The 17,814-nt window shown below is 38.4% G+C and overlaps 1 protein-coding gene across 1 annotated transcript; it reads left to right on the top strand.

Annotated features, from left to right (window-relative positions):
• Positions 1 to 3,084: 3,084 nt before the first annotated feature.
• On the top strand, positions 3,085 to 4,808 carry LOC137935367 (cytochrome P450 89A2-like). The gene has a single exon (XM_068780027.1). It carries the CDS (start codon positions 3,085 to 3,087, stop codon positions 4,627 to 4,629), a length of 1,545 nt encoding a protein of 514 aa, XP_068636128.1. The 3' UTR covers positions 4,630 to 4,808.
• Positions 4,809 to 17,814: the final 13,006 nt, after the last annotated feature.

Below are 17,814 nucleotides of genomic sequence, written 5' to 3'. Positions count from 1 at the left end.
AAAGGATTGAGCATCTCCTCGACACCATCCTCAATCGATTCATGTCTCTAGCTTAGTTGACCTAGGATCCACCCATCCTTTTGGACTTCCTGTGTACATGTTTTTTTATGATACACTTGTATGTATTATTGTTTATACTTATGCACACTTCTTTTCATACAATTTTGCATCTTTATGATACAGTCTTTGAGCCACTTTTTGTGATATGCATTTCAATTACCTATCTTTTTTAGTATGACAAAAAGAGGGAGAAAAATAGGGAACTTGGATCAAACGACCGAGACACTCACAAATTTACAAATTTTATGCTTAAAATGATTAAAACACACTTCAAAGATTAAGAGGGAGCTTATGATAAAATTGCATTATTTACGTAACTCCAACTCTTAGGGAAGTTTAACATTTTTATTTTTCCTAGTTAGGTTTTCTCATCATAAAAAAGGGGGAGATTTTTTACCATAGTTTGACTCCCACATTGCTTTTGATGATAACAAAATTTAATTGAACGAATAATTTGAAAAATCCAAGTATTTTAGATATTTCACCTTCAAGAGCATCTCAATGTCTAAAGTGTCAAAACCAAATTTAAGACATCAAGCACAATTCAAGAACATCTCTTAAAGAAGCACCGACAAGGAAGAAGACAACGAGAAGACTCGAGTTCGAGCATTATAGACAAATATCAAAACTCCGTCAATTTCTATAAGTAAGCAATTCCAAACTTCCTATTCCTTAAGTATATTTATGAAATTTGAATTTTAGGTTATAAATTGCATATAGACACGATTAGGATCATCATAAACATCATTTAGAAACATGTTAGAGCACTTAGAGAAAATTTTCCATGTTATAAAAAGTCTACATTTTTAAATTGAAATTGGAATGATCGATCAACCACTAGTAATGATCGATCATCCAAAATTGTGCAGGCCAGAAATATAAAACATGATTGATTAACCATAGTCTATTGATCGATCATCTAGAACATGGTCATTTCACGCTATAACGCCTAATCGATCATCCCACTTGGATTGATCGATCATTACTGTCCAAGAAAGCAGAATTTTCATGGAATGATTGAGCATTCCTCCTAATTGATCGATCATCTCTCCTGATTGATCAATAAGTCAAAACCTTGCCAATAAGGGACATAAAAAATGATCAACAATAGGAAGATACTTTGATCGATCATACTTGAATTTCACAATCAGTGGGAATCTCGATTGATCGAACATCCACTAATATTGATCGATTAACTTAGACTTTTCTTGACCAACAATACCTTATTGATAGATCAGTCTAATCAGTAAGTCATTGTTTGACAGAAAATTAGTATTTTTGATCAATTAATCAAAGTATTGATTTTTGTAAACTGGCAAATAATGGTTAATTTGAGTTGGAGAAGCTCAAAATACCCCACCTAATCGTGACTAAAGGAGTGAATGAGTACGATATCCTTTATCTTGCAAATTTTCATCAAAAGTGTTTTAGAGAGAAAGAGAGGGCCACACACTTTGAAATATCTTCTTCTCTTTCAATCATCCTTGTATTCATCATAGTACAAACTCCTTGATCATTTCACAACATGCTACAAAGGAGGAGGCAACTTGAATCTCTTAAGGAGAAACAAATCTCCATGTAACGTTGTAACTTTTTCCCTTTTTTTAATGTAATTGTGAAAGGTTCATCCAGAACCTGTTAATCTAGATAGAAAAGCCTAGCTAGAGGTAGAATCTAGTATCAATCTCTTGGAGAAATTGGCATTGTGTAATATCCAATATTGAGCTATGTGGCCATATTAGAGTTTAATAATAGAATTTTCGCAAACAAGCGTTCTTGGGCGGTGACTACTGCTAGGGGAACATCAATAACAAAAAATCTATTTATCCATGTGGTGTGTGAATGTTGTTCTTTATGTTGAATTTTTTTTATGTATGAATTTTCAATCACACACAAAAGTTATTTTTTAATTTGAATATTACTCAAAAGTCATAAAATTTAGTAAAGATATAGAAACCATTAAGATTTAAAGGTAATATGTTTCTTCTAACTTTTTTCTAGCCTTGATTCTAGTGCTCGAACAAGGTCTTATTAGTGAGTGATATATCTTTGTTGTTTGTTTCTGCTCCATTATGTTTTGTATTCTATCATAAAGCCCAATTTTTTATTCTTTGAATTTCAACCAAATTTAACATTATGTATTATTATGGATTTCGACTTCATAGTAAAAATAAATCTTAATTTATGTTGATTTTCAGGATTCCATGGATTTAGTTCATGGAGAAAAAGACAAAGGGACTCATTGGGAGAAAAACAGGAAGAATAAGAGGTTATGGACTTATGTCCTAACCCTCTTCCTGAAGCTTAATTTATAGATTGATAAAAGTATAATATTATAATTATACCCTAGAACTTAAACTAATTACATCAAATGTCATCTCTATGAGATAACTCTTTATTTACTATCTCCAAAAGAGGGATTTTTGTTACATAAGGAAGGGTTATCCATTGTTCTTGCACTTATAGCCACAAAGATATAATCTTAATATTCAAAAGCACTTGGACCTTTTTAGTCGTGCCTCACTATGAGAGGGAATTTTGATGAGGCTCCAGCCCACCATTAAGACCTCTCCCATTGATTAACCCAACGAGAACGTAAAATTTCCATAAGGGAGTAGCTTCAGTTCCTAAATAAATGGCGACTGTAAATGCCATTCAATGAAACAATAGCTGCTAGTATTGGCATTACATTGGAGTTTCGGAGCGGAAATTTAAGCGTTTTTTTTTTTTTGTCGATCAACTAGCATAAATAGCCTTCTTCCACCTCATCTGCCAGACAAAGCATTTGATCCGATTCGCTGTTGGGCTGAGAAGAAAGAAGGGTATTTTTCAGTAGTTTTTTTCCTTTTCATTCAATCTCCTATTGAAGGATTACATCGTAAGGTGTTTCTTTTTCATTGATCTCTGTAGTTGTTTGTAGAAATGCTGGTAATTAGTATGTAATAGATAATCTCTGAAAATCAACTTCTTGCTGAACTCCTCAGGAAAGAGAAGGAAGAAGAACTTGAGATAAATCGACACAAAATGGGAACCTGGCTTTTCTTCTTCCTCGCCATCTCACTCTTCGTCTCCCTTGTGATACTTCAGGGAAGGAAAAGTGAGAAGAGAAAGCTCCCTCCAGGCCCCCCTGCTCTACCTCTGATAGGCAATCCCCTCTGGCTGTTCAGATCTTATAATAGCCTAGAGCCTGCGATTCGTCAAGCTTGGGCCAAGTATGGCCCCATCGTGACTCTCCGCATGGGACCTCAACCTGCCATCTTTATCTCTGATCGTGCCCTCGCCCATGAAGCCCTAATACAGAAGGGCGCCATCTTTGCCAACAGGCCGTGGCTGGCAACCTCCAAAGACAGCCCCTTCGCCAACTCCCAGCAGTACACCGTCGTCGGCGGAAGCTATGGACCGACATGGCGCCTTCTTCGTCGGAATCTTACATCAGAGATCCTCAATCCTTCTACGATCAAGTCATACAGTCCACACCGTGACTGGATGTTGAAGATATTAATTGAAACGATCGAGTCTGAATCCCAATCGGGCGAACACACCGTTAACATTAGACAGTGTTTTTACCACTCTCTGTTTCGCTTACTTCTGCTGATGTGTTTCGGTCAGAAGCTTGATGAGAAGCACGCTAAGGAGATAGGGTACACCCAGAACCGATTGCTTGTGCATTTGGATAAAAATATTATATTCTCTATCTTCCCTGTGATAGGCAAGTTCCTCTTTCGCAAAAACTGGGACGAGGTGGTGAAATTGCGGCAGAAACAAGCTGAGCTTTTCCTACGACTGGTACGAGCTCGAAAAGAAAAGGGGAAGAAGAATCACTCGGACGAGAATAGCATTAGTCATTGTTATGTTGACTCCCTTCTTGCTCTTGAGCTTCCAGAAGAAGGGGATCGAAATCTTTCTGAATCTGAGATAATTAATCTTTGTTCTGAGTTTTTGGATGCCGGGACTGATACGACCTCCTCTGCACTGCAATGGGTCATGGCTAATGTTGTGAAATATCCAGAAGTACAGGAGAAAATAGTTCAAGAGATTGGAAGGGTCTTGGCGGAGGGAACCGAAGAAAAAGACCCAAAAATTATTGGAGAAGAGGAATTGCAGAAGATGAAGTATTTAAGGGCGGTTGTGCATGAGGCTTTACGGAGACACCCACCGGCGCATTTCGTCCTCCCTCATTGTGCGACCAAAAGGGCGGAGATTAATGGGTACGACATCCCAACAAACGCGATGATCAATTTCGCGGTGTTGGAGATGGGTTTGGACGAGAAAATGTGGGAAGATCCACTGAAATTTAAGCCAGAGCGTTTCTTACATAAAGAAGAGTTGGATTTTACGGGGAGTGAACAAATCAAGATCATGCCATTTGGTGTGGGAAGGAGGATTTGCCCCGGGCTCGCGTTAGCAATGCTCCATCTGCAGTTTACAGTTGCAAATTTAGTGAGAGAATTCGAGTGGAAGACGAAAGAAGGAGAAGAAGTTGATCTCTCTGGGAAAGGAGAATTCACGACTTCGATGAAGAACCCGTTGAAGGCTGTCATCGTCCCAAGGAGGAAGAAGATGAAATAACAGCATGTGATCTTGTGCTTGTGGTTGTTGTCTGTGACCTTACCAACAAAGAACAACTCGAGTTAACTAGTAATTTCTGCAACTAAAACATTGTCTGGATACCTCGAAACACTTTCTGAAGTGTACCTCTGCATGTTTAGCTGGATCACCTCAAATGTAATGGAGTCAAAATAGCAGTGAAGGTGATATGAACAGCTATTAATCAATTTACAATTCCAATAACAATTGCGGTCATAATTAGTTTGCATTTTTTCATAAAAAATAGAATATTTTGAAAAAGGAACCTAGATTTGAGCTTTTCATTATAAAATCAAACTATGTTTAACCTCCCACTATAGCTCACCCAGCTTTTCCATTGAGTTTTGAGCAAATAGATATATCACCATAAAAACTCAAATGTCAAAATATGCTAGAAAAAGAGCAAAAGGAAAAGAAAATAAAGTCTTCAATAAAAAAAATGGATTAGACATGACCATCAAATTTTGGTTGATAAGAAATTTAGGGTCAACTTCCTTGACCGATAAGAAAACAAGGCAAAAGAAATAAGATGACATCATTGTCACGATTGGTATCACTAGATTTCTTCGAGCACTAATCCATAAAATGTGAAATCTTTTTTTATGTTATGAAATAACTTGATGTGTTGTCGTTATGCATGGCTGAGTTATATGAACTTGAGTTGTTTGAATGCTTACGAGTAAAACTCCATTCTTAAGTATTGTAACAAACAAAGAGTATTTGTTAAGATTGTTATGACGATGAATCGAATGAATGCAGCCTAAGCGATAAGATAGGAAAGATGTTGGGATTGGTTGCATCTAACCCAATGAGTAATGTTATATGCTCAAACATTCCAATGGAATTTAAAAATCAAAGAAAATTTTAAAAAATGAGGAAGTAATGTTCAAGACAATTTGTGAGGACATTTAGAATGCTTAATGAAGATATAGAGGCAACCTAGGAAAGGAAGCCTCCTCGAAAAATAAGCCAACCTAAAAAAATGACCATATGAATAGTGACTCCTTACAAGCACATGAGTTGAGGTAGGAGGATGCAAGTATGACGGAAGAATCCAAGGAAATTATTGTTGGGAGAAGAGAACCTACAAAGCCCATTGAATCTAAAGTCATGAAAACTAAGGATGTAATCCCAAGGACTTGATCCTTGTAGGTGAAAAGAAAATATTAAGTAAAGTTGAGAAACCTAGTAATTAAGTCATCTTGATCTGAAATAGACCGGTGAATGAGAGATGAAAATCCCTTTGTGGGTCTAAGCTAGTGTACCTAGTGAGCTACCAAAAATCTTTTTGTGGGTCTAAGCATATGTCTCCAAGTGAGCTATTGGAAAATCCCTTCATGGGTCTAGGCTAGTGTGCTTAGTTAGCCATTATAAATCTGATGAGGGAGTACTATGGTAAGTTGGTTGTGGTGGTCAATTGAATGAAGTCCCTATATGGGTAACATTGTAATTAGCCTTAGAGGCGATATGTTGTAGATGTCTAGGGTAACCCAACCTTAGTGGATCCTCAAGGTGGTCAAACATCTTGAAGATGCACTTGCAATCCGTATAAGAGTTGTCAACCACCTAAAAATCTTCAGTGTAGATTGTATAAGAGTTGCGAACCACCTAAAAATCTTCAGTTTAGATTGTATCAGAGTTGTGATCCACCTAGAAATTTTGCAATCCTTCTCCAATTTTGTTGCCCTTGGTATGGATGATAGATTTGACCCTTGTAATGTTTACAAAGGGCAAATGGGAATCCAAGATTGTCACCTTTCTCAACTAAGATGTAAATGTACTTTGAAGCTTGACAATGTTATAACTCAATCCCATTTAAACGAAGTTCATAATGAAACTAAATTATTTCAATCAAAGAAGTGTGTGTTTTATAGAAGTTTTGGATGGAGTTCATCTTGGTTGATTTACAAGAGGAACCTCCAATTTACACACTTAAATCTCGACATCTCTTAGATTAAGAGACATGGTTTAAATTTGTCTTAACATGTTTGGTCTCCCTTAATTTCAGGAGATTCCATTTTTAGGATTGTTGAGTTGGTGAGATGGATGTGTTCTGCGATTTGCTCACAAGGGTGTCTTTGGCAAGAGTTTTATTTGATTCACTCTTGTAGTGATTCTACTCGAGACTAGAGAAGTAAGTGTTTCAAACACTTTCCGTGGTGATCCTCTATTAGTTCATAAAGCTTGTTAATTGTGTGAAAACGTTATGGGAAGTAGTGCAGAGTTATAGAACATGGAATAACAAAGTTCAGTATAATTAAAGGACTTGAACACATTAATACTTTAAGTTGAGGATGCGAGCAATCAAATTTAGTTATGCTCTTGAAGAGCAGGTGGTTGTTCCCAACAATGGCAGGAGAGCATGAATGTGATCCGAGGGGCTGCGTTAAAGATCGTGCCATGGAATGTTGAAGCAACAGTCTCAAATTCTGAGCAAATAACCTAACATAGCAACATGCATGGTGAAGTTGAAACCCTAGTCTAACATATTTCTTTTATTCTCTTCCATTCCCTTTTCTCTGAGTTTTTAAAAATAAGAGTCACGCGTGTGTCTTGCTCGGTTGGTCAGATCATTGTGATATTTGCTTGAAGTTGCAGGTTTGAGACTTGCCTAGATCAAAGACATTTTCTCTTCTGGTTTTATTTCATTTAGTCTTACATTGTTAAATTAATAAGGACTTATGGGGTTAAATACAGTTACCCACCAGTCCACCTTGAGTTAGTGTGAAACTCACATGCAAGGCTATCATTCTCGAATGTGTGCATGGCCACACACGTGTGATCACACATGTTCGCACATGTTCAGGTGGGTCCACATGTCACATGTGTGACATATAGGGCCAAAGCAGGATGAGTGTTTTTTTTATCGAATCAATCCGATCGTTGGGAATGGATCAATATTATAGCCATGGGATGGACACAGTTATAGATCTTGATCATAGGTTAGATTAAAAGTCGTTACAAATCAAAACGGTTACAAATTTAACGATCAGATTGGGATCAATGATTTGAACTGTTAGATCTAAGGGGTTGCAGATCTGGACAGTCAGATTAGTAGGTGGTTTTTCCCAAGCTCTGAAAAGTGGTCTAAAAGGATCTTGAGGTCCTAAGAGAAATTCCTCAATTTTTGAATGAAAAGTATGAAAAATCCTCTGTTCAATCTAGTGGAACGGTCACAAAAGGTTCTATAGAGTTTGTGGGCCTATTTAGTATTGTGTATATCTAAGAGAGTAGAAAGGTTCATTGTATCTTGGGAAGGGATCATTAGCATCTTATGCACTATAGGTGGCAAATCTCTTTCGAAGGCAGTGAATACACGCCTCGAGCCTGACATAAGTATTTTTTATTTATTTAATTATTTTCTATTTGATTGGTGAAGGGGATTGACAAAAATGTATTTATCGACACCAGATTTAATTTGGGTTTATTGAAGTGTTGTAAGTTTGCATCATATTATTTCCAACAATTTTGAAAGGGAACCACACTTCTAGAATGGGAAAATCAGAAAATTCACTGAACAAAACACTGAAACCCGAATTTGATGGGACAAGCTTCAATAGAAGGCATAAATGGAGGGTGTATTGAATAACATTTCTAGAGTTATGCTATGTACCTGTGAGTAGCCCACTTGTTAGTAGCCCAAAGAACCATGAACCGACAAGATCAGGTGTTAAACACAAATATGAGAAAAATGATTATTTGTGTCATAGTCTTATCCTGAGTGCACTAAGCAATCATTTATATGACTTGTATTCTTATGCAAAAAGTGCAAAAGGTTTATGAAAGACTTTAGAGTCAAAGTATAGGCAAGATACAAAGTCTGGACAGAAGTTTTTCATTGGAAAGTATTTCATCTACATGATGGCATATGAGAAATCGTTAATTGATCAAGCACACAAAATTCAAAATAATGTTGTTAAAATTATTGTCATGGGTATTACTATCGATCATAGAATACAAGCATCTTCCCTCATAGAAAAACTTCCTCCATCATGGTAAGACTTCAAGATCCAGATGAAACATAAAAGAGAACTTCCTACATTAGACAAAGTGTTAGAGCCGATTCAGATAGAAGAAGAACGCATAAACAATATTGAGAAAAAATTTGTCAACGGATCAAAAGTTATGGGTAGAGCAAATTTGATAGAATAAAAGAAGACTAAATTTATAAAGAAGAAGCCCAAGAAATTCCATGGTAAACCTAAACAAAAAATTCAGAAGGAACATAATTAGAGGGCATGTTATGTCTGTGAAAATCAGGGTCACTATGGTAAACTGTGTAGACACAAGAAAAATAGTACAACTCCTCAAGTAAATATGATAATCGAACCTAGCTCGATTGGAACCCATGACAGGTTAGTAACAACTAACTTGGAAATAACAGGCATCTAATGCAACCGATTGGTTGATAGACACATGAGAAATTATCCATATTTTTTCTAATATTTCATCTTTTCTACCTATCAGGAGGCAATTCCAATGTTCCTCAAGTGATAGGTGAACGAGAAATAGAGTTTAAGTTCACATCCAGGAACACTCTCTCTTGGCAATGTGCAGTACGTGCCAAACATACGAAAGAATCTTGTTAGTGGTTTCCTTTTCAATCAGTTAGGCTATAAATTAGTATTTGAATCGAATAAGGTTGTAATTGTTAAGTTGTAGAGTCTAATCAACGCCTTACGCTGAGTCGGTATACAGATTGACCTTCATGGTAAGGTTGTTATGTGGGTTGGAAGGGGGGCAGGGAGCCCCCGCTAGGTCCACCATATATTAACTACTGTTTTATTAAGGGCAGTTTGGGAATTTTACTCTTGTATCACGGTTGCCCTAGTTTCCTGTTTATACACTATTAGGGTTTTATGATTGTCTGAGGAGCATCAGTTGCGGCTGAGAGAGGTTAGAGAAAAACAACACTTGTAAGTGTTTGTGATTTCTTTTGTAAACTATTTTCATCTTCATAGTGGATTATTGCAACGGTGGAAGACAGGGCGTAGTCTCACCTTGAGGCGAACCTGTATTAATCTTTTTGTTATTTTTCGTTGTTTGCTTTTCCTTTTTCTGCGATTATTATTATTACTCTCCTTAGTCTGGAATTAGGGCATCTAATTCCCAACAGTAATTACCAAGAGTGGGTCTTTTGTAGGGAAGGGTTATGTTTTTGACAACTTATACAAATTAAATGTAATTTATGCCAAAAATATCAATAAGAATAAAGCTTCATCTCATGTCATGCTTGTTGACTCTTTTAACTTATGGCATAGTATACTTGGATATGTAAATATGAATACTCTAAAAAGAATGATGAACTTAGATTTAATACCTAAAAATAACATAGAGTTACAAAATAAATGTGAGATATGCATCCAATCGAAACAACCTGGAAAGACTTTTAAGTCAATGAGCTTATACACAATGAAATCTGTGAGATGAGTGGTATTTTGACTAGAGGAGAAAAAAGGTATTTTATTACCTTTATAATTGTTATGTCAAAATACTACAATATGTTTCTAATTAGGACTAAGGATAAAGCATTAGAAAAATTTTTAATTTATAAATCAGAAGTAGAAAAACAAACCCAGAAAATAAAAATAAAAACTTAGGTCAAATAGAGGAAAATATAGTTCTATAGAATTTGAAAATTTTTGTGAGGAACATGGTATCATACATGAGACCACGACTCCTTATTCTCCCCAATCCAATGGAGTAGCTTAAAGGAAAAAAAGAACAATTTTAGACATGGCTAATTTTGGTCTTCCCAAGAATATGTAGGGAGAAGTGTTACTTTCACCTTGTAAAATACTTCATCGTATTCACTACAAGGACACTCAGAAAACACCACATGAGTTATGTTGGTTTAGAAGACCTAGTCTTAAATATTTTAAAGTATGGGGTTGTCTTGCTAAAGTTAAAACTAACTTTAACAAGACGAAGCTAAGTCCTAAGACTTACGATGCAGCTCAAAGAATATGTAGAAAACATAAATGCATATCGGTTTTTAATAGTACATTCAGATTACCTGAAACTTTGGTAAATACTATTAAAGAATATAATGATGTTGTATTTTTTTTAAATGTGTTTCCTGTGAAAGAAAAGAGAAAATTATAAGTAGGAGAGACTTCTAGATACCATGGTGAGGATATCGAATAAGTGGCACAAACTGAACTTAGGCAGAGTAAAAGACCTAGGATAGAAAAGAACCTATGAGATGAATTTTATGCATTCCTTATAGACGACCCTTCTTCTTGTGGATAAAAAAGGGTGGCAGAAAAGGCATTTTTTGTAGCATGAAGGAGTTTGCTGACTTCATTCTGGTGGCCAGTCTGGTTGAACTTCCTTTGGGTGGATCTGACTATACTTAGACCAAAAGCAAGGTGAAGCAAACATTCAGCGCAGGTTAGATCACTTTCTTATATCCAATGATTGGGACATCACGTTTCCCCATCCAAAGAGCTATGATCCATTGACTTCTAACAAAGCAATGAAATCTAGTGAAGCATCCATGTGGGAGGGAGCAGTGGATTCAATACTTTCACATCATACATGTGAATTAACAAACTTGCCTCCAGGGTCTAGACCAATTGGATGCAAATGGATCTTCAAAAGGAAGCGTAATCTTGATAAGTCCATAGAAAATACAAAGTTAGATTAGTTGGTAAAGTTTTTAGTCAGAGAGAAGGGATTGATTTTTGATACTTACTCACCAGTCATTGGGATAACTATAATTTGGGTGTTTATTGCACTAGCTGCATCATATAATCTCAAAATACATTAGATGAATGTTAAAATAGTTTTTTCTCAATGGCGAATTAGAGGAAGAACTTTATATGGAACAACTAGAGGGTTTGTCATTTCGGGTCATGAGAATAAGGTGTGTAAACTAGTCAAATCTTTATATGATCTAAAACAAACTCCTAGGTCAAGGCATGAAAATTTTGATAGGGTAATCCTATCATATGGTTTCAAAATATGTGATTTGTAAATGTGTTTATTTGATAATATACAATAGGTCTTTCATTACCATATGTCTTTATGTAGATGACTTCTTGATATTTGGAAATGAAAATATCAAAACATTTGAGGTGAAGAAATACCTTCATGATAACTTTGATATGAGAGACATAGGGTTAGCAAATGTAATATTAGGAATCATAATAATTAAAAATTAAAAATGACATTAGTTTGAGTCAATCTCATTATGTGGAAAAAAGGTTATGAAATGGTTCAGATATGAGAATTGTAAACCAGTTATCACACCATATGATTCTAGCATAAAATTAAAGAAGAATGGTGGGGATAGTGTTTCACAGTTGGGGTACTCTCAAATTATTAGAAATCTCATGTATTTATCAAACTGTACCAGACCAAATATTTTCTAGCGAGGAAGATAGAATAGGTATATGAGTAACCACAATAAAAGTCATTGGGGTGCTATGGAAAAACTTCTTAAATGTTTGAAAGGTATTTTTAATTACAAAATTCACTATTTTGGTCATCCTATTCTACTATAAGGATACAATGATGCAAATTGAATTTCTGATTCCGATAACACTAAAGCTATTAGTGGGTTAGTGTTTACACTATGTGGTGGTGAAATTTTTGAAAGGCTTAGGGGTCTATTATCAGAAATTCCCATGATGGATAAACCAATTCCAACTATCTTAATTAATTGTGATAATCATGAGAGTATTATGAAAATTACAAGTAAAAATCAATTCAAAATCGTATAGGCATATTGAGTTTTGGTATAAAGTTTTGAAGAAGCTCACATCCACTAAAGTTATAACCTTGAGTTATGTTAATCAGTGGAAAACTTGGCAGATCATCTAACAAAGGCTTATCGAGAGGACAAGTACAATATGCATCGACGAGGATGGGTTAAAGCCTATTACTTGAGTCATCGCCAGTCGCAACCCAACCTTCTGACTGGAAATTCCAAGACGAAGGTTCAATGGGAAAGAACAAGCTGAATGAGTGACTGGTAGGAGCACCAAATTAAAGTGAACTTGGACTCCATAGCAAGACGAGTCATCCAGAGGCGACGGGGTGAGTTGGTGACTCAAGGGAGCAAATGAAGCACCTTAGGCATTATATGTTCTTTATTTCATTAGTTGCTAGTAGCTAAGCCATGAATGGCATAATTGTAATAATTTATAGCTCGAACTTGTATGAAGGCTTTATGAGGCTAACGAAGGGAATGAGAAGCTAAGAAAAATTTTATCCAAGGGTCATCGTTCTCCTCTAAAGAACCTAGGGTCGGCGTTCTCCATGAGGAATCCAAGGTGCAAGCTTCCCTTCAATGAGCTTGATTATCTCTCCACTCTCATTCCCGTGCACATTCCCTATTCTCATTCTCAATTCCATCTTCAATCCCAAACCGTCAACATAGGTAGACCAGGAAGGTCCCAACGCCCTGGTTCTACTAAGAAATTGCAAGAAGACCTCTCCCACCGTCGAATCACTTGGTCCATGGTCAGAGACCATAACACGTTGGTATTAGAGCATGTTAGTATGGGAGAGTCATCTAACAGCGCCGAATTTCTAGCTAGTATCAAAGAGATGATACATGTTGAGCAAGAACAGAGTGACACCCGATCGGCGACAAGGCAAGAAGAGTTCGAGGAAAGTCTGGTTGCATTGCTGGACAGTAGGGTCTCTCAACAGTTACATTTAAAATTGAAGCTCTATCTCATAGATTATATGATATGACTGGGGGAAGAAATTCCAACCCACGGGAAGGGGAAAGAAGCCCTGCGCTCAAACAGGGGCAACATTATGCTGGACGCACAGAGCATCCAGTGCTAGGAGGAAATTTGAATCCCGGAGGAGGGACCATTCCAAGATACACCAAATTGGAGTTCCTAATTTTTAATGAATCTAAGGACCCTCTGATATGGCTCTACAAGTGTGGAAATTTTTTTTCTCACCAACGTACTACTGAAAGTGACAAAATGGGATTGGCCGCCTTCCATATGCTCCACGAAGCGCAGCTATGGGGCCATCAATTAGAATTGGAGTATCCAGATTTAAATTGGCAGAAATTTAAAGAATTGTGTTCAATCCAGTATGGACCACCGGCTCAAAGCAATCCACTGGGGGATTTGGTGTTACTACGCCAAACTGGCACTGTTGCATAGTATCAAAAGGCATTCCAAGAGAAGTTGGCCCGGGCCAGCAAGGTGGTGTGGGTGGACCAGCTAGTAAGTCTGTTTACAGCTGGGTTGATAGAGGCACTACGCCTAGAGGTGGAACTCCTTGCCCCTATGGATTTAGCAAGGGCGATGAATTTGGCCAGAGCATTAGAAACCAAAAAAAAAATTACAGTCATGCAAGCCGACATGATAGGGGGGAAGACAAATGGTTGGCTCCCACAACACAGGACCACCAAAGCGCAATTCTGTGAATTCAGTGCCTCCTCAAGCCCCTAATCCGAGTCCTTCTCAACCAGCATTTATCAAGAAATTGAACAGAGCCGAGATGGAAGAAAGAAGGTCCAAGGGATTGTGTTATAATTGTAACGAACAGTATACGTTTGGGCATCAATGTCAGAAATTATTTTTGTTGGAAGTTACTGATCAAGGGGAAGAAGTTCCAAAGGTCGCAGAGCCCCAAGTGGAGGAACTAGAGATTTCTCTCCAAGCCATCACAGGCATCCTGTCCACTACTACCATGCAGGTGTGTGCCTTAGTCAGCGAGCAACCGCTACCAAGTCTGGTGGACTCGAGCAGCACTCATAACTTTTTGAGTTTCAATGTTGCCAAACATTTACAGCTCCCCATCTAGCCTCGTCCTATAGCTTCCGTCTCGGTGGCTAATGGAGAAAAAGTTCAAAGTTATGGGATCAGCAAGGCCATTCTGTTCTCCATTGAAGGTAAACCATTTTCAGCAGAATTTCTCATCATTCCACTCGCAGGTTTTGATATGGTTTGGGGGATTAAGTGGCTCCAAACTTTGGCACCCATCTTGTGGGATTTCACGGCCATAACCATGACCTTTGAGTTAGACGACAACAAGGTCACATTACCGGGACGCCAAGCTCACCTTCCAGCACATTTACACGTTCTTCAGCCGGACTTGCACCCACCTACCACTCTAGAAAAGCTACTCGAGGACTTTAACAACCTCATTTAGGAACCGACGTCTCTTTCCCCATTGAGACACTGTGACCACAAGATTTTTTTGAAGGCGGGATCCAAGGTGGTAGTGGTGCGGCCATATAGATACCCACACATTCAAAAAGATGAAATTGAACATCAATGTCACCTCATGCTGCAACAAGTTCTCATCTGACATAGTACGTCTCGTTTCTCCTCTCCAGTGCTATTGGTCAAGAAACAGGACAATAATTGGAGGTTTTGTGTGGACTATTGGGAATTGAATGACAAGACAGTCAAGGACGAGTTCCCTATACCCGTGGTGGATGAATTATTGGACGAACTATATGGGGATCAATTTTTCACCAAGCTGGACTTGCGTTTGGGGTATCACCAGGTCCGAATGTATCCTTCAGATATTCCGAAGACAACCTTTCATACTCATCATGGCCATTTTGAATTCGTTGTCATGCCATTCGAACTGCCCAATGCTCCCTCAGCGTTCCAAGCGTTAATGAACGAGGTATTTAGTGCTATCTCGGAAAATTTTTGTTAGTATTTTTTTATGATATCTTAATCTACAACAAGTCATGGGATCAACATTTACAACATTTGTGGCTGGTTTTCGCATTGATTCGAACTCATCATCTATATTTAAAACATTCCAAGTGTTCGTTTGGTCACCATCAAGTAGTCTATTTGGGTCACATCATTACATCAGCAGGGGTCACAGTGGATCCGAAAAAAAATTCTGCTATCATACATTGGCTGCAATCGAGAAATATTTTAGCCTTCCGAGGATTTTTGGGACTAGCAGGTTACTACAGAAAATTCATCCACAATTATGCGCCACTCTCAGCTCTGCTCTCAAATCTCCTCAGACGCAATGCCTTCTATTGGAATGATACCATGGAACAAGCTTTCCAAGCCCTCAAACACACATTGGCAACAGTCCCAGTATTGCAATTACCTGATTTTGAGGACATACTTGTGGTGGAATGTGACGCATCCGGAGGTGGGATTGGGGCGGTCCTACAACAATCTCACCACCTCATTGCTTACTTCAGCCGCCAACTTGCCGCTCATCATCATAAGTTACCGGCCTATGAAAGGGAGTTAATTGGCCTAGCCAAGGCAGTCCGTCACTGGCGGCCGTATTTATGGGGGTGCTTCTTTATCATCCACACAAACCACAACAGTTTGAAGTTTCTATTGGAGCAACGCCTCTCAACTTCTCCACAACAGCATTGGATTAAAAAACTCGTGGGTTTGATTTTACTGTGGAACACAAGGCAGGGGCCTTGAAAAAAGCTACGGATACCCTATCCCGACAGTCAGAGGAGACCACACTTTTTGCTGCCATTAGTCGCCTGACGCCCCTCTTGCTGGATTCAATGAAAGAGGACCACCAACGCACCCTGCAATGAAGGAGTTGACGCAAAAAATTGCAAGGGGCACAATGTCTTCCCACTAGTCACTTCAGGACAACATCATTTTATACAAGTACCACATCTATCTATCGGCCACGTCCCCTTTGGTAGCCATTGCAGTTTCATCATACCATGACAGTACTCACAAGGGCCTTCTCAAGACATTACAGCGAATACATGGAGACTTTTTTTGGAAGGGACGAAAGCCACTATTGCCAAGTATGTGGTTGAATGTCAGGTGTGCCAGCGGAACAAGACCAAAAATTTAAGTCCAGCTGGGGTTCTGCAACCACTAAATCTCCCAACACAGGTTTGGTCGGACATCTCAATGGATTTCATTGATGGACTTCCTAAGGCTTTGGGCAACTCTATTCTTTTTGCTATGGTTATTCAATTTTCCAAATATGCCACTTTATACTACTGGAGCATCCTTATACAGCAGCATGGGTGGCTCAAGTTTCTTCTCGAATATTGTTCATCTCCACGGCATCCCGGAATCCATTGTCAGTGTTCGCGTTGTGGTATTTACAAGTCATTTTTGGAGAGACTTATTCTGATTATCTGGTACCAAACTCAAATACTCTTCCTCCTATCATTCTCAAACAGATGGCCAAACTGAAGTGGTGAACCACACCTTTGAGATGTATTTACAGTGTTTTGTGGGGGACACGCCTAAAGGATGGGTAGAATGCCTTCAATGGGCGGAATACTGCTGCAATACCTCTTTTCACATAGTATTACAGGCCACACCCTTCAAAATCCTATATGGCAGAGATCCCCCTCGCCTACTTTCGTATGCTAAGGGGTCCACCAGAGTGGATGCAGTTGACCAAGCCCTCCTCAATCGTGATCAATTACTGGAATTTGCTACCCTCCGTCTTCAAAAAGCTCAAGCCCGAATGAAAGCTTATTATGATCAGTATCACCGTGATATCCAGTACAATCAGGGAGATTTTGTATGGCTACATCTCCATCCTTACCGTCAACATTCCATTGCGGGCACTCGGGACAAGCTCTCGCCGAAATATTTTGGACCATTCCAGATTCTCCAGCATGTGGGACAAGTAGCGTATAAACTCAACCTACCTCCAAAGTCTAAGCTTCATAACGTCTTTCATGTCTCCTTGCTCAAGCCATTAAAAGGTTCATCACCACTCTCGATTCCTTCTTTAACGCCTATTGAAGACGGTAAATTGATCTCACACCTACCAAAATTTTGAGTGCTCGCCAGCTTGAAGAACAGACAGAAATTCTAGTTCAGTGAATGCATGCGGATGCTACAGAGGCCACATGGGAAGATCTCGCCGTCTTTAAGCACATCTACCATACATTTGAGTTTGTGGACAAGCTTTTTCTCCATGGGGGAGTGATGTTATGGACTCCATAGCAAGACGAGTCATCTAGAGGCGACGCGGTGAGTTGGTGACTCAGGGGAGCAAATGAAGCACCTTAGGCATTATATGTTCTTTATTTCATTAGTTGCTAGTAGCTAAGACATGAATAGCATAATTGTAATAATCTATAGCTCAAACTTGGATGATGGCTTTATGAGGCTAACGAGTGGAATGAGAAGCTAAGCAGAATTTTATCAAAGGGTCGGCGTTCTCCGTGAGGAACCCAAGGTGTAAGCTTCCCTTCGACGAGCT

Source organism: Aristolochia californica, unplaced genomic scaffold (assembly GCF_029961685.1).
Source record: "Aristolochia californica isolate CCGP_79_NKW_82.1479 unplaced genomic scaffold, dmAriCali1.0.hap1 SCAF_6, whole genome shotgun sequence".
In the NCBI taxonomy this organism is placed as follows: domain Eukaryota; kingdom Viridiplantae; phylum Streptophyta; class Magnoliopsida; order Piperales; family Aristolochiaceae; genus Aristolochia; species Aristolochia californica.
Note: the sequence above shows the minus strand (reverse complement) of the source record. Positions and strands in the feature narration are given on the sequence as shown.

Excerpts from the sequence above, each read along its gene's own strand:
- LOC137935367 (XM_068780027.1), top strand. The coding sequence starts at position 3,085 with ATGGGAACCTGGCTTTTCTTCTTCCTCGCCATCTCACTCTTCGTCTCC.